Here is an 18800-nt window from a genome sequence, read left to right on the forward strand (position 1 = left end):
AGTTCATGTTATACATTCAAGGCAAATATTATGGCTTTGGTCAAGTAGCTTGTGACTCACAGCCGATTTAAGCAAACTAACAGTGTTTTCCACATTGCCTACCAAGGTCATTTAGCTACAAATTGTGGATAAATTCCTGACTTCACACAATCATCCTTGTTTACATAAAACACTGACTTGCTCTATATATGCACAACAACAACACTGATTGAGTCCATATCTCTGAAAAACATAAGTCATTAATTCTATAAACCGTAACTTGATCTCATAAATCTTTGGGCATGATGTGATTTTTCTACTATAAAAACCTGCAAAAATTCACTGAATTTTTACAGATAGTTTTCCTATTCTACTTACTAGACAGAGAGAATAATGAACACAAGGACAATTGGATTGTCAAATGGCGCCAGCGACTAACGACATCCATTCTAGTATTCCCACCTCCACGTAGGATGTAGCATCGCATTTAAAAAATCTTTGAAAATATTCAAAAACAACATTTTAAAGACAACAGCTTGAGCATTCATAATGGTAACATCCTTTGATGTCAAACATGAAAGAATATAAAATAACATGTTCAACAGAGATATACATTGCCAACAGTACATATACTCAGCTATATAAAATAGTTTACACACTCGCATGAAACTGCTCACAGATACAGATACTCCACGTTGCACCACAATGAGCGAAGTTAAATCAAATGTGACACATAAAACATAATATACATGCAATATAAATGCATGCACAGAAAATAAGGTGAGTTTATAATTGGACTTGGGTTCAGTTTAAGTCATTGCATGTCTATCGAATAATCCATTTCATCGAGTGTATACCTTCTTTGGTTGAGTATATATACTTAAGTACTGTCGGAAATAGAAAAAAACTGTTTTTAGGCTGTTACTCTGTATCACTAAAATTTACACAATTGCAAATAGCATATGTCGAAATAACCCACATTGACCTAACTGGGCGTTCAATGGGATGCGTATTAGCATATCCAGAAAAGCATGTTTACTCGTAAAATCGGGCAAAACTTAGAAAACAATACGAATAGCTGCTAAAAAACAATAGATCAGGCTATAGAAGGCAATTAGGTCGCTCAGCCAGGTATGACGACGGACCGTCGACTCACATGGCATGAAATGCATGTACTGCCCACAGGCACAAGGGGTCATCTCAAAGATATTTTATGTTTTTTCATGTGTATTGAATATGTCTCTATTTATTATCTTATCTTAGCTAATATCTGAGTTCACCCCAACCACCGTCTGCGACACCCGTCCTGGTTTTGCTTTTGAGACGACCCCTCCTACCTGTACCTTTTATAGTGATAGTGAGACGCCATGGCAGCTACATCCTTATTAGTTTCAGTATTAAAGCTACTATTTTTTACGTCTGCTATCGTATATAACGAAGCTAAGTCTAATTTCAAAATGATCATTTAAAAAGTGTTCTTTTGTAATACAATATCATTGCACACTAATTTGCATAAGGCCATGGTCTGTTCTGGATAAGTCGCAATGGACTTAGAAAAAACCTGCATTGCTCATTTTTGCACTAATCTCTCCTCAGTAAAATCCTTCTTTTACGTTTCCTATCTCTCTCCCACTGCGACTGTAGTTAGGCCGAACTTAGTTTAACAGATATTTCACACTTTCACATATTAACTACCTAAATTGTAGATACAAATGTGAAAAAACTTTTTTTTTCTATTTCCGACAGTACTTTAACATAACATTACAAAGAATTGAACACCTGTTTTCTCTCTTTTAGACCAGACCAAATATGTTTCTTGTTTTACAGATTTTTGTTAAATAAAAAAAAATCACCAGTCAAAGCAAAACCCACATGAGTCTCCATCTTAATGCTTTCGGTTTGTTTATATCAACTAAAAATAACTTGAGTGAGTTTAGGTTTCACACAGATTTCAAAAGCATTTCACTTATACCACCTATTGACTATTTTATTTTTATATGTACTGAATAGAACTCCCTTAGATTAAAATACTTGCCATATGCATATCAGAAACAACCAAACTACTATAAATTTAAGTCCCTGTTATCAACAAATAATGAAACACTTGTCATGAATAAAAAAAAAAATAAAAAAAAAAAAAAAAAAAAATTTAAAAAAAATATTTAAAAAATAATGAAACACTTTTAAGAAATTTATGTAGATATATCTTTCATGCTAATGAAATCAGAGCAATCAAACTCCAATAAATTTTCTTTAAACCACATATTTGTCAGTTATAACCGTTTACAAAGGTGTGTATATATATTTATATTACAATAACCAAAGTATACTTAACGGAAAAACAAGGAAAACAGTATATTCAACACAATGGCTATTATACCTAGGATCTTGGTAGAATATTTCTCCTGTCATGTGATGCTGGGAGATCCACTCCGCCTTGTTGATGTCGACCAATGAGATTTCTCGGATGCTGCGAGTTCGGTGGATGCGACACACCGACACTAGCCACTTCTCATTGAGATTGTCTGAAAGGAAAGGTGCGGATAAGAATGACTTCTGTCACTGCAGTTCTCATAATAAAATAACTGATAACGAGAAGCATGTACTTACTCACCTCACTGTTTGCGGACACCTGATTGATGTCTTAGCCATGTCTTTTTAATGCAACCAACTGGTTCTTAAAGAGTCATCCAGTCTGTTTCAACATCTTGTTGTTAGCCTATTGATGGCATCAGTTCAATAATCCATCAGCTTATCAATCTGTTGTTTTTCATCATCTCTTCTCTAGAGCATGTGAACCATCCATCAGTTTGATACAGAAACTCATTACACTTGCCATCCATCAACAAACTCTTCAAACTATCTGAACATCATTCCATTCATCATTCGACCCATAAACAGATCATTCACTCTGTCCTTTAGCCCACACACATTAGTCTTTCACTCTGTCCTTTAGCCCACACACATTAGTCTTTCACTCTGTCCTTTAGCCCACACACATTAGTCATTCACTCTGTCCTTTAGCCCACACACATTAGTCTTTCACTCTGTCCTTTAGCCCACACACATTAGTCTTTCACTCTGTCCTTTAGCCCACACACATTAGTCTTTCACTCTGTCCTTTAGCCCACACACATTAGTCTTTCACTCTGTCCTTTAGCCCACACACATTAGTCTTTCACTCTGTCCACATTTTAGTCCCCACACATTAGTCTTTCACTCTGTCCTTTAGCTGTCCCACACATTAGTCTCTGTCCTTTAGCCCACACACATTAGTCATTCACTCTGTCCTTTAGCCCACACATTAGTCTTTCACTCTGTCCTTTCACATTAGTCTTTCAGTCCTTTAGCCCACACACATTAGTCATTCACTCTGTCCTTTAGTCATTCACTCTGTCCCCACACATTAGTCATTCACTCTGTCCTTTAGCCCACACACATTAGTCATTTTAGCCCACACATATTAGTCATTCACTCTGTCCTTTAGCCCACACACATTAGTCATTCACTCTGTCCTTTAGCCCACACATATTAGTCATTCACTCTGTCCTTTAGCCCACACACATTAGTCATTCACTCTGTCCTTTAGCCCACACACATTAGTCTTTCACTCTGTCCTTTAGCCCACACACATTAGTCATTCACTCTGTCCTTTAGCCCACACACATTAGTCATTCACTCTGTCCTTTAGCCCACACACATTAGTCTTTCACTCACATTAGTCATTCACTCTGTCCTTTAGCCCACACACATTAGTCACACTCTGTCCTTTAGCCCACACACATTAGTCTTTCACTCTGTCCTTTAGCCCACACACATTAGTCTTTCACTCTGTCCTTTAGCCCACACACATTAGTCTTTCACTCTGTCCTTTAGCCCACACACATTAGTCTTTCACTCTGTCCTTTAGCCCACACACATTAGTCTTTCACTCTGTCCTTTAGCCCACACACATTAGTCTTTCACTCTGTCCTTTAGCCCACACACATTAGTCTTTCATTCTGTCCTTTAGCCCACACACATTAGTCTGTCTTTTCATCCATACACCATTTGGTCCAGACACCATCCATCCTATCCCTACACTATTCCATCCAAACACCAGCCTATCCCTACACTATTCCATCCTCACACCCTCCATCCATCACACCATCCATCCAAACACCATCCATCCACACACCATTTCATCCCAACACCATCCATCCACACACCATCCACACCATCCATCCACACACCATCCATCCACACACCATTCCATCCAAACACCATTCCATCCACACACCATCCATCCACACACACAATATCCATCCAAACACCATTCCATCCACACAATATCCATCCATGCACCATTCCATCCACGCACCATCCATCCACACACTAGCCTTTCTACACACCAGCCTTTCCACACAACAGTACATCCATTCACTAGCCAACCAACACATCAAACCATCCAACGATCCAGCAGTTTAACTACAAAACAGAACATCTACCCTTAAATCCATGTTTGTCACATTCCCTTAACCCAGCAATATATCCAGCATTCAGTTCATACCTGACAACCTTGACCTTGAAAGTAACGAGAACTGCTGTAGGTTTCCGATCAACTGGACATAGGAATATTCTGACGATGCTGTATTAGCTATATTCAGATTCAGCATACGTAGATACACCGAACGATAGCCTGATTGACCATATCTATCTGCAAAACAAAACCATTACAATTCAGTTAATGTCATGCTTGCCTAAACATCTGAACACAATGAACAATTCATATCCCCCTTACAGTAAATCACTGTTTGGCGTATCTGTGGTAACTGAAAGGGGTTTGGGGGTCTGCATCGCTGCATCCTGACTACCTGGATGAAGGGTATTGTGGCGCTTTCAGATGACAGGGCACGCAAAGTATGACTGTAACCACGGCGCATGAGACATAAGCCTCTGTAATGACAATACAAGAAAGGTACAACTTAGTAACAACAAGGCAAACGAAGTATGCCTCTGTAACACAAGAGTCATCAGAAGATGACAAATCCCCCCGGCCCCTACATATTTGAAAGAACAAGTCATCAGACAGTTACTTAAAGTCCAACGTATTTTAGACTAAGTCCAAATCGTTTATATGGAAATCATGAAAAATATGAATGCCAAATGTGTGTAGATAGCAAAAGCCCCCACTTTGGGATCTGCCTCATATATCAGCCAAGTTTTGTTGAAAGATATTGAAAGATTATCGAGTTCTGCTCCAGAAACGAAGCCCACCTCTCCCTTTTTAGTCCAACACGTTTCCATGGAAACCCAGAAAAATAAAAGTGACAAAAATCTGTAAATAGCAAAAGGCACCACTTTAGGTTCTGTTTGATATATGTACCAATTTGTGTTAAAAAATATTGAACGGTTTTTGAGTTATACTCCGGAAACAAAATGATTACAGACGATTACATGCTGGGGGAATAAAAAGGGAATGGAAGGTACCCCCTCTGTAACAACAGACATGCAAGGTATGCCTCTGTAATGACAAGGTATGTAAGGTACACCTTGGTAACCATATCTGCAAGAACAGACTTGCAAGGGATGGCTCTTCCTCTGTAATAACAAGGTATGCAAAGTATGGCTCTGTACACTGTGAAGAAGGGACGGTCTAGGTAGAGTGTGAAGACAGGGCATGTAAAATACTGTGTGAAAACAGGGCATGTAAAAAACGAAGACAAAGTCATCAATATCCCCCGCAATGGCAAAATATTCTTCATGATTATGTCTACGAGTTATGATTATGTCACATATTTAGGTGTGTATATAGAAAAGTGGAAGGAGAGTAATGAAAGGTTTTTAAAGTTCTGCTCCAGAAAGGAGCACTACCACCAATTTCAGTCTATGTCAAACTTGTTGCCATGGAAATGCCAAAAATATTTTATTCAGAAATCCAAAACTACCAAAAGGCACCAGTACACCACCAGATCTATCTATGTGCCAAGTTTGGTGAAGAAATAGTGAACGGTTTTAGAGTTCTGCTCCGGAAAAGAGCACTACCACCAATTTCAGGCTAAGTCAAACTTGTTGCCATGGAAATGCCAAAAATATTTTATTCAGAATTCCAAAACCACCAAAAGGCACCAGTACACCACCAGATCTATCTATGTGCCAAGTTTGGTGAAGAAATAGTGAACGGTTTTAGAGTTCTGCTCCGGAAAAGTGTACTACCACCAATTTCAGGCTAAGCCAAACTTGTTGCCAAGGAAACCCCAAAAATATTTTATTCAGAATTCCAAACTACCAAAAGGCACCAGTACACCACCAGATCTATCTATGTGCCAAGTTTGGTGAAGAAATATTGAACGGTTTTAGAGTTCTGCTCAGGAAAAGAGCACTACCACTAATTTCATTCTAAGTCGAACTTGTTGCCATGGAAATGCCAAAAAAAATTTATTCAGAATTCCAAAACTACCAAAAGGCACCAGTACACCACCAGGTCTATCTATGTGCCAAGTTTGGTGAAGAAATAGTGAACGGTTTTAGAATTCTGCTCCGGAAAAGACAAATGTGCACTGACGGACGGACGGACGCACGGACGCACGCACGGACGGACGCACGCACGGACAGAGTCCATTTTAATACCCCCCGCAAAACGGGTTGCGTGGGATAATAAAGTGTGAAGACAGGGCATGTAAAATAGAGTGTGAAGACAGGGCATGTAAAATACAATGTGAAGACAGGGCATGTAAAATAGTGTGTGAAGACAGGGCACGTAAAATGGAGTGTGACGACAGGGCATGTAAAATAAGTGTGAAGACAGGGCATGTAAAATACAGTGTGAAGACAGGGCACGTGAAATACAGTGTGAAGACAGGGCACGTGAAATACAGTGTGAAGACAGGGCACGTAAAATAGAGTGTGAAGACAGGGCATGTAAAATAGAGTGTGAAGACAGGGCATGCAAGACAGAATGTGAAGAGAAGGCATGCTATGAACCTCTCTATCACAACAAGATTGTACACCAGGTACCATGTACAACGATCATCTTATTTGTTCTATGGGTGCTGGAATCTGTACTGTATTTTTGTAACAATAATTAATCATCTCAATCCCTTCATGGATCAGAATCATGACAATAAGACGAATGGAAACTCTGACATTGGCCTTATAACAGCAATGCTTTGATGTCTTCAGCACAGTCCATCAAAGAAACACATTACAAAAGGCAGTGGTAATTCTAAGTTTGATCAAAGTTGGGAGAAAAAGTACATGTTGCTTCTTGTTAAAGTACTCAACCTAATCCACCGAATCCTTATCTTTAACAAATACTTTAGCTTTATAAAACACAGGAGAAGCAACTGATACATATCATATTCAGCAAACCAAAATCTGTGAAGCTCTGATTATCTTTGTGAAGTTCTGACATTGGTAATTCAGCCATGGGCCACTGATCACTGCCTCATTAGGAACAGAGTACAAAGGATTAACACAGGGCCCATTCTCTGTGTTGTAGCGGTAGAAGAAACAACACATCGGCAAATTGTCTTGTGCTTATCTTCATCCGATAACCAAACACCTTAACCCACCCAGTCCCTATCCATCTTTCTCTCTTTTCTCTTTTATCCCCTTGCTCTGTTTGCCCCCTTAACCCCGACCCGTGAAGCCGGGTTAGAATTGGTCTTCTGCAACCCATGTTTGTCATAAAACGATTGTCTGGTCCAGACTCGATCATTTACAGACCACCGCCATAAAGCTTGAATATTGCTGAGTGCAGCATTAAACAACAAACAAACAAACCCTAACCTGCCCCTCCGTTCAGTGTGCCAAATAGTTTCTAAATTTTGCTTGCCAGTTGGGCTAGTTACTAGCCCACAGGGGCGGTGGGGTAGCCTAGTGGTTAAAGCGTTGGCTCGTCACGCCGAAGACCCGGGTTCGAATCCCCACATGGGTACAATGTGTTAAGCCCATTTCTGGTGTCCCCCGCCGTGATGTTGCTGGAATATTGCTAAAAGCGGCTCAGTCAGTCAGTACTAGCCCACAAAATTATTCACTAGCCTGAAATTTGAATGTAGACATGGGTTTCATCTTTATGCTGCTAATATGATGAACATTTTCAGCAAGCCATAATCTTGCATGATTTAAAAGAGTATTATAACTTAACAAGTCGGACAGAGTGATATATTTTACAAAATGACCCCAAGAAAATTCACTAGCCAGTCGGGCCAGTGACTGTGGAGATTTACTGGCCCGACTGGATTTTTACTAGCCACGGGCTAGCGGGCCAGTGGCAATTTCGCACACTGCCTCCGTCATCCCTCCTCCTAGTATTTCCCACCCTCTGTCAGCCACACCCTCACACTATTAAGTGACCTTTCAGAGACATCCCCAGAGACACCTCCCCTTTCTACCTTTCAATAATTATTTCATCTGAAGAATAGCATGCCTTACCTGATGAACAAAATGGTAGGAACTGTGCATTGAATACTTGATGATCTTGTGGGTGTAGGATTTGATACACTGACCTCCCAATCAGCTGGGACTGTGGACACAATGGAAGAAGATTATAATTCATGGCATATCAGATGACAGCAGGACGAATAATTACAGGTTATACACCTTTACCACCTTGGTGGAACCCTCTACCATGGAAGTGTCAGTGAGGTAGCCTGGTGAATAAAGTGCTTGCTTGTCACGCCAATGCGAGTGGGCTAGTAACTTGCTTTGGCGTGACAAGCAAGCGAGTGACTTTAGTTTTACGCCACATTCAGCAACATTCCAGCTATATGTCTGTAAATAATCGAGTCTGGACCAGACAATCCAGTGATCAACAGCATGAGCACTGATCTACACAATTGGGATGCGATGACATGTTTCAACCAAGTCAGCAACCAACCACCCAATCCCATTAGTTGCGTCTTACAACAAACATTAGATCAATTCTAACCGATTCCCCACAGGGGTAAAATAAGTGAAACCCATTTGTGTCATCAACCGCAGTGATTTTGCTGAAACATTGCTGAAAGCAGCGTAAAACTAAACTCATTCACTACCATTATATCACGTTTTACTCTGATCAGATACTCCTCTACAAGAAAATCTGACAACACCTCCAAAATGGTTATATCGGGTGAAGTTTCTCATCAGACAATCAGTGTTGAAATTTTCAACGTGCATAAGCTAAACATTCAACCCGGCACAGCTGTTCTCAGTATCTCAAAAATCAACTTACAACCCTGTTCCTAGCAACTTAAATCATAAAGGTTATGCCGAAACACAAACAGGTAGAAATGGTGATAACATTAATTGATCTCGATAGTTACAAACAACTTGATATCAGATAACAGAAATCATGTTGTCCTAGCCTATAAACCCAAAAGGAATAATTACCCTTTTGGAAACAGGCAAACACTGAAGAGTCGCTGTCTGTTACTCACTGTCGAGGGGTCAAGTCTGGACAGAACATCACTCAGACAGCCACAGAAGCCTTCTGGGCAACATGAGCTACTGCTGCTCTACAGAATGTTTTTAACACATTTGCAATCAGTAACTATTTACGGCCATGTCTTGAGTTAAGGTGTTGGGCACCAAATAAGCATCTGTCGTGTCGAGAATAAGGTGTGACTAACAATGATGCTTTGTCGTATGCGTTAAGTGACTTATGGGTCTGACACTTGGTAGTACGAGGAGGGTCGGTCTTAAGGCATATGGGTCTGACACTTGGTAGTACGAGGAGGGTCGGTCTTAAGGCATATAGGTATGACACTTGGTAGTACGAGGAGGGTCGGTCTTAAGGCATATAGGTATGACACTTGGTAGTACAAGGAGGGTTGGTCTTAAGGCATATAGGTATGACACTTGGTAATGCGAGGAAGGTCGGTCTTAAGGCATATAGGTATGACACTTGGTAGTACGAGGAGAGTCGGTCTTAAGGCATATAGGTATGACACTTGGTAGTACGAGGAGAGTCTCCAGTGGTGTTTGGGGGAAATGGACTACTGTATAAATAAGTATTTAACTAGTCTGTAAGATTGTATTTGCACAAGACAGACTGAAGATTTCCACAAATAGTTCATTTTCGGTTTGTATTACCCATGGACACACAGAATATGTTTTATAAGATTGTCACAGCTAGTATTGCAGAAGAGCCAAAGAACTGGAGTTTACTTTTATCAATGTAACCAATCATGGTCACAATCCTAAGTTTGTAATAGTGGATTGAGGTCCCTGCAGAGTGCAGACAAAGAACTGCTGTGTGTTTTCTAGCAAACAAAGTTGCTGCCCTTTAATGTCAAACAATAGTTCACAGCCATAAAAACTGGTTTTCAGAATCACTCTTTGCTATATTTTAACACTGGTAGCTGGATGTAGGTCAGTATTATTTAGTCCCAAGCATTTAAGTGAATTAACACTCTGTCTTGCTTTCTGACAACAATTCAATTCAAGATTTACATGTTAAATCAAAGTTAAGAAGTATACTGCCATAAGTAGTGGAATCTTTACGTTTACTTTTATTAAAATTGATGACTGTAGTTTTTGCAGGATTGTAAATTAAGCACCATTTATTGGCATATAACACTCAGACCATACACACTTAGGCCATTACTAGCCTAGCTCAGAGAAGAAACCAAATCATTGATAAACGCTAAGAAGAACCAGGACGACATGACTCTGCCTTGACCCACTCCTTGTTTAATAGGATACCTGTCAGAGTTTTCACCCATATAACTTACAAAAGCGTAACTATTTCTATAACTATAGTGCAGTAGTTTCCAGATGTTTCCCTGCTCAGTTGAAACATGAAACAGACCATCGTGCCATATTCTGTCAAATACTTTTTAATATCTAGAAATGCAGCTTATACTGAAGAGTTTCTCTCAGTGTAATATCTGATACTTTTTCAATTGAGGGAATCAATGAAAAATATGGAATTATGTGAATCAATATAAAAACTGAATGACGTGAGTGAGTGAGTATGGTTTTACGCCGCTTTTAGCAATATTCCAGCAATATTACGTCAGGGGACACCACAAATGGTCTTCACACATTAAACCCATGTGGGGAATCGAACCCGAGCCTTCAGTGGGACAAGCGGACGATTTAAACATTAAGCTTCCCCACCACCCTCTGAATGATGTGAACCGATGATAAATATTGTCTCTGCATTAAGAATCAATGAAACAGACTAGGGGTGGGTGATAATACTGGTTAACCGGTATATTGCAATTCAGACCATCGTGCCATATTCTGTCAAATACTTTTTAACATCTAAAAATGCAGCATATACTGAAGAGTTTCCCTTCGTGTAATATCTGATACTTTTGATAAGAGCAAAATGCTCATAATATATAACTGCCCCATGTTCCTTTTTAAATCCAAATATCAGTATATCACTAATTGACTGACTAAGTTTGGTTTTACGCCGCTTTTAGCAATATTCGAGCAACATCATGGTGGGGGACACCAGAAATGGGCTTCACACATTGTACCCATGTGGGGATTCGAACCCAGGTCTTCGGAGTGACGAGCCAACACTTTAACCACTAGGCTACCCCACCACCCCTGAAGATAAGAGGTTCATTGGGGATCTCATATTAAGGTACATGTTCCTTTCTAAATCCAAATATCAGTATATCAGGGAAGTAAGGACTATTTTCAAGTAATTCAGTTACTATTCATTTAAATAATAGCTTCTCAAATAGTTATATAAGGCATGACGTCAGAGTAATTCCAATATGGTGTCAGGGATCTGATATTTTCTTTTACCTTCTTAAATTGGAATGACCATACCAAGTCTACAGTTAAAGGGCACATAGCGAAATGTAATCATTTTGTTAAACAGGTGACAAAGGTGTGTAATGAGACACTGAACAAGCCTCCAGATACCGTTTAGGAAGGCATCTCAATATACTTCCAGTGTGAAAACCATACCTGTAGTCAGGAAAAACATGTCAAACAGAAAGTTCAACACATCAACCTGCAACTAAATTAAAGGTTAGAAGCACTTCTGATCACTTCTGATGTCACTTCCATTTTTCTCCCGCCGTGATGTTGCTGGAATATTGTTAAAAGCGGCGTAAAACCAAACTCAGTCAGTCAGTCCATTTTTCTTATTAACCCTAACCTTGACCTTTGACAAATATTCACCAAAACCATTCAAAATGAGGTCTCAAAACATGATAAGATAACAGTTCCAAGTTAGAATAATTTTAAAGGCTTTAGAAAATAAGAAAGTAAAACTATGAATTGTCTGTCCTGTGACCTTGACCTTTGACCTTCAAATAGCATCTGGCAAATTATTCTCATTTGGAAGGTCATTTGGGAGAACAATGAGAAAGTAATCCCAGCATCGATAAAATTCCCACCAATTAGACCTTGAGACCAAAACAAAAGTATTGGAACCACAATTGCAATGAACAAAAGAAAACATACTTTCACCAAATATACAGCAAAATCATCTGTTTGAACATAAATGATGTCCTCTATCTGTTACCATAATGAGGCTTGTGATAGATTGTATCTTATCCACATAGTCTAAAAATAAAGAATTCTTTATCCACAATATAATTGTGAGTGTATGACCTAGACACTGACTTTGACCTTCAAGCATTTCCAAAACATTCCATAGCGCTATCCAAAACATGAAACAAAATTGATGTTTTAGAGTTTAACTTAAAGCAAATAAGTGCAGCAAAAACATTTCTATGATTATAAGAGCCTCCACTAAAAACAGAGACCGTTGTATATACCATGGTATATAATGATGATAATGATGATGTGTACTGCTATAGCGCTAAATTCCATACACCAAGTGCATGCTCAAAGTGCATACAAATTAAAGATCATAAGATAGTCTGAAAAGATAAGTCTTCAGCTGAGTTCTGAATGAAACTATCAAATAATGTTTATACAAGGTGTTGATGAAAAGGTGATACTATCCTTCTGGTCATAAACACATCAAAAGGCAACTTAATAATTCACTCGACAAGACACAAGAACATAGGGATAAAAATGAGGGAATTGCATTGGACATCATTCTCGGCGCTGAGTCAAATTTCGGAAATATCTATGGTCTGTTAAAACATTTTGATATCTATGCCGAAGCCTTGATGTATATCCCATCGCTAAGAGACATTTAAACTCCATTAAAGTGTAAATAAAACCTACCTGATTATGACCAAGGACAGTTGTGATCTCAGTCGATGTGAAAACAATAGTGCCATTTTGTGAGACAAGAAGAAAAAATCCATCCACGATCTGAAATTCAAACAGAAACAGGAATCAATACCTATATCGTTGCCATGGATATCTTGTGGCATTTATTGGCAAAAATCAGAACCTTTTCTTTGTAATGCATGTAGAGTCAATAAACTCCCTTCAGGGAGAGTCCAGCTGAGGGTTTCCAGTGTGGCATAAAGAATGGTCCAGAATGTAACATCAAACTGCATGATGAAATTAGAATCTTCCAACTTGACAGCTGGTCTTACCCTTGTTGTTAACCTAATTGTTACCCTTATGGGTTTTTAACCGCCTCCGTGGTGTAGTGGTTAGAGCGTCCACCCGGAGAGCGGAAGGTCGCGGGTTCGATCCCAGACCGCGTCATACCAAAAGACGTTAAAATATGGTACTTGTTGGTCCCTGCCTGGCGCTCGGCATTAATGGGTACAACAAGGACTGGTCGGCTCGGAGTCAGTATAATGTGTCTGAGTGGGGTATTCATGCTTCACCGCGGCATGGTATCTCAGTGGGCTAGCACTATAAAACCAGCTTCAGTCTGGGCTAGTACAAGCAGCCGCACATACACATACACACACATGCACGTCGTCATATGAGCGAAATATTCTCAAGCACGACGATAAACCCAATTTCACCTCACCTTATGGGTTTTGATTGATTGACTTTAATACCCTGCAATATTCCAGCTATATGGTAGCCATCTGTAAATAATCAAGTCTGGACCAGACAATACAGTGATCAACAGCATGAGCATCGATCTATGCAATTGGGATACGATGACATGTGTCAACCAAGTCAGCAAGCCTGACCCCTCGATCCTGTTAGTCACCTCTTATGACAAGCATGGGTTACTGAAGATCAATTCTAACCTGCATCTTCACAGGTTATCCTCATGGGGTCCTGTTGATGCTGGTTGTGTGTGATGAGGAATTTGTCTCAGAACTAAATCATAGCACGCTAACCCCCAAACCCTAATTTCTGATAACATTTGCTTGCACAAAGAAAATCATTTACCAAACATGCTGGTGTAATATCGGTTCCTCCATAGTGATTTGCATGTTTTACACCTACTAAACATTAACATTATATGTTGCTGAGTTTTTTTTCAAATAACGCCTTTCTTAATCTGTGTACAGCTGCAAGGTTCTAAATGAATACACACAATTTATATAATCAGCATACCTCGTGGAGCAATCTCCCACGGTTTTCACGACTGAAGAAAGACGGGCACCAGTCATTAAGCTGTGATTTCATCTTCTTCAAACCTAAATTAAAAATAGGATACATTAGACATAGCTACACAACAACATATAAATATAAACACAATATCTTATAATCTAGGAGCTATTTTCAGAAAGTTCATCACACAAAAGTACTGTCTGGTTTTATCTATAATTTAGTTTTAGGGGCTGACCATCTTCTATTTCTGCAGTGTAGGAGAAATTTAGTGTAGAGATTTGATACATGTTTTTATATTCATTAATTTCAGACTCTGTGAATCAGTTTCACGACTGAGAGAAGCGAATTAGCGATAATGACTGAGTGAAATATGAAAACTGCTTTTGAAATGTGAACAGATGATAAAAGCAGAGAGATCTGGCTCCGATTTCTAGACAAAACAATGAAGATTGTTTTAATCATTTGAGGGAATCAATGAAAAATATGGAATGATGTGAATCAATATAAAAACTGAATGACGTGAGTGAGTGAGTATGGTTTTACGCCGCTTTTAGCAATATTCCAGCAATATCACAGCGGGGGACACCAGAAATGGTAGTCACACATTAAACCTATGTGGGAAATCAAACCCGGGCCTTCAGTGTGACAAGCGGACGATTTAAACATTAAGCTTCCCCACCACCCTCTGAATGACGTAAACCGATGATAAATATTGTTTCTGCATTATGAATCAATGACACAGACAAGGGGTGGGCGATAATACTGGTTAACCGGTATATTGCAATTCAAACTTTATAATACCATATATTGCGGTACACTTTATGTGAACCGGTTCACCCGATACAATCGGCAATTTCCGCGACCATGATCGGTAATTTTCGGGATGTACCAGTAGTGAAAAATACTAAAAACATTTGTATTTCCTTTATGTTATCATACATTAATAGTTTTGAGAATGTTTATTGGTCATATAATTGCATTTGCATGACTTTTAAACCATATAAATAAAAAAATAGCTTGGTACCGGCACTCGTTGTAGGAATAAACAGACCAAAATGGCGGATGCCGCTGCAGACGATTTTTCTCGAGTTCCAAACTTTAGAACAAAGTCTTCAATTTGGAAACATTTTCAGTTGATCTCTGGTACAATCACATCTGAGTCATGACAATGGCCAAAATTAAGGAAACAATAATTTCATTACCTTAACCCATGTGTTACACTTTCACAATATATTGCTATACATATTGCAATACGTCAACACATATTGCAATATATGGCAATGCAAAAAGTTTGGCAATACCCAACCATAATACAGACAGAGGGAACTGAATCAATGATAAATTATGTCTTTGGAATTTAATTCAATGATCAAAAACTAACAGAATTCAATCAATGATACAGAGGGAAATAAATCAATGATAAATTATGTCTTTGGAATTTAATTCAATGATCAAAAACTAACAGAATTCAATCAATGATACAGTCTGGGTGAAATAAATCAATGATAAATTATGTCTTTGAAATTTAATTCAATACTCAAAAACTAACAGAATTCAATCAATGATACAGGCTGGGTGAAGAATGAATCGATGATAAAACTGAGCGAAGTGAATCAATGATAAATTCTGTCTTACAAATATAAATCAATGATAAAGTCTGTCTTACAAATATAAATCAATGATAAAGACTAAAATATGTGCACCTTTGACAGAGACTCAATGGTAATAATCAATGATATTGGCTAGTGAGGTTGAGGTGCCTGGATCGAGCCCACCTGTGACCGGGTGTAATAACCTTGGAGTCAACTTTGTGTGCAGACTCTTTCAGTGTTGTCACAACCCCTAGTGTACAGAACACAACCCTGTGCACTTTAAAAAACCCACGAATCCGTTGGTAATTGACCAGATGGTGGCCACATGAATACGTGCAAACACCTAGTTGCAGGTACACCAACATGTAGTTAAACTTGGACAAAGTACTGTGACGGTCTACTCCCATTTGTGAGAACTCCCAGTTGTGAGACTCCCAGTTATGAGACAGTGGAGTCGGTAATTAACAACGAAAACACACCATACTCCCCTGTCTGATAGAATGGATTCACCCTAGCTAATTACTGATTTGCTATGTAACTGAATCTTGTGGAGGTAACTTAATGAAACTTTATAAGATAAATTGATTAACATACTCAGGTAAATGTCTTTAATAATTAAACACTTTGTGTAGGTAACTTCGTGATCAAAGAGAAATTAATTTACCTACTCAGATTTACTCCGTCTCCGAAACTACAAGCTATAGTTTAAGAAATAACTCTGAAATAACTCTTAAATTTACAGTCGAAGTGCCCCTTATGCCAAACCCTTTCTACCCGACACAATAAATTTATGGAATGCCCTACCTATTTCCAAAGAGTCATGCGGTCTCAAAGAATTTTAAAACCTAATTAATAAAACCGAAAACAAAATTTATATTGATCTTAATAATGGCTCTTGTTTTTGTCAAATCGTTCACTGCCTGTGGGTACTGGGCTGGGCTGATCCCACTTTCATTGTAGGGATGTGGAAACACCACCTTTGTGCACTGAACCATTAATTAATGTGTCTCACAAGTGGGAGTTCTCACAAATGGGAGGACACCACTTTGACTATGTGTCCCAGTCCACCCAGCTGTGATTGGGTACCTCGTAAGGATGGGAAAGCCACACTAACTCGGTGCACCTTGTGGCAGCAAGTGTATGCTCCCCAGGGAGTTGAGATAGATAATAAGATGTGCCGTTGAGAGTGACATCCAATGATCAAGGGGAAAAAAATACCAGCGCCTTGAGCATGCACTAGTGCATGGATATGTGCGCTACATAAATATCCAATAATAATAATGGTTTTGAACTTTATTGCTGTCCTTTAAAATACAAGTCTGGGGTCTTCTTTCAAAACTCATTTGACTGATTTGGAGGTTAAAGGTCAAGGCTGCAAGCTTTACAAGGACAAGTGGAATCATTAGACAGATATTTACACAGGTTTGGGAGAGTGGCTCCATTAAATGCTTAACAGGGAGCAACACAACATCTAGGCACTTAGTATGTTTTTTTGCCACAACCTGGATTAACATAAACCATCAATGTTCCCAGGTGAAATAGTTTCTGGAGGAAAGAATATTGTATATGTAAGAAAATATTCCAGAAACTGCATGCAGAAATAATTTTTTACTGAGAATATTACTTCCAAAGATTTTCCCAAATGGAACATATATTCTATTACACTATCACTTTGTCCCTGTCCTTTGTACACAAAAACATTAATTGAAAGAGTTAGTGAGTGAGTTGGGTTTTACGCTGCTCTTAGCAATATTCCAGCAATATTATGGCGGGGACACATTGTACCCATGTGGGGAACTGAACCCGGGGCCTTTGGCGTGATGAGTGAACGCTTTAACCACTAGGCTAATCTACCACCCCTTAATTAAAAGAGACTATTAATTATGTTAAATATAATGCACACTTTGTGTGTTTTTTTGCTGTGTAATGCCACACTCAGCAGTAATCCAGCTATATGGTCACATTCTGTAAACAATCGAGTCTGGATCAGACAGTCCAGTGATTGACAGGAAGAGCTTTGATCTACGCAATTGGGATACGATGACATGTGTCAACCAAGTCAGCAAGCATAGATTGCTGAAGATCAGTTCTAACCTGGTTATTCACGGGCGATAATGCACAAATAATTGGACATTCGAAACTGGTGAATATCATAATGTACTGAATGCCCTGACAGGCATACCACCGAACTAAAACACAGCATCAAAAGAACGAAATACTGTAATCAGCTTCAAAGTAACAATGCATAAATGAATATATGAAAGTCAATTCAAAACAAATATGCATTTGTATTACACATGGAGTTTTAACTTTTTGTTTCAATATCCATCCTGCATTTGAACATGACCAGATGTTAACAGTGTAAATAGTCAATTCTGAGCACGTGTGATCATCACAGCCAGTACATAGATGATCATGCTTAGAATTAATGCATGAGCTTAAAATTAGCATTCCTGAAGGTAACTGAGTAAACTGTCAGTTTGGAACAACTTTAGCAGTCTTGTAATCTAGCAGGCACAGTATCTGACCAGACAAAGTAGGGGCTAGTTAGAAATGTTGACAGACTCGCATGAGGGACAAACATACAATGAGAGAGTGAGTGAGTTTAGTTTAGTTTTGGGCTGCTTTTATCAATATTCCAGCAATATCATGGCTGCGAACACCAGAAATGGGCTTCACACATTGTGCCATTATGGGGATTTGAACCTGGGTTTTCAACTTAACGAGTAAACGTTTTAACAACTAGTCTACCCCACTGCCCCAAAAAATACAATGTTTTCTGTTTGTTTCATTCTTGACGAGTCTATACGATTAGATAAACATATGAAGTCAAATGTTTAATTTTATTGA

At 38.9% G+C, this 18800-nt stretch overlaps 1 protein-coding gene across 2 annotated transcripts in view; it reads right to left on the reverse strand.

The window, feature by feature from the left end:
• Nucleotides 1-18800, reverse strand: part of LOC124284360 (circadian locomoter output cycles protein kaput-like) — a 91634-nt gene that overhangs the window by 48643 nt on the left and 24191 nt on the right. For both annotated transcript variants that reach the window (XM_046720482.1, XM_046720546.1), the window contains 5 exons: nucleotides 14362-14444; nucleotides 13111-13200; nucleotides 8395-8485; nucleotides 4529-4675; nucleotides 2360-2504 (listed from right to left, as the gene is read on the reverse strand). In XM_046720482.1, coding sequence (XP_046576438.1) covers nucleotides 2360-2504; nucleotides 4529-4675; nucleotides 8395-8485; nucleotides 13111-13200; nucleotides 14362-14444 — 556 coding nt within the window. The remainder of the gene's footprint in view (nucleotides 1-2359; nucleotides 2505-4528; nucleotides 4676-8394; nucleotides 8486-13110; nucleotides 13201-14361; nucleotides 14445-18800) is intronic.

Source organism: Haliotis rubra, unplaced genomic scaffold, assembly GCF_003918875.1.
Source record: "Haliotis rubra isolate DU_JTF1 unplaced genomic scaffold, ASM391887v1 Scf1, whole genome shotgun sequence".
Taxonomy (NCBI): domain Eukaryota; kingdom Metazoa; phylum Mollusca; class Gastropoda; order Lepetellida; family Haliotidae; genus Haliotis; species Haliotis rubra.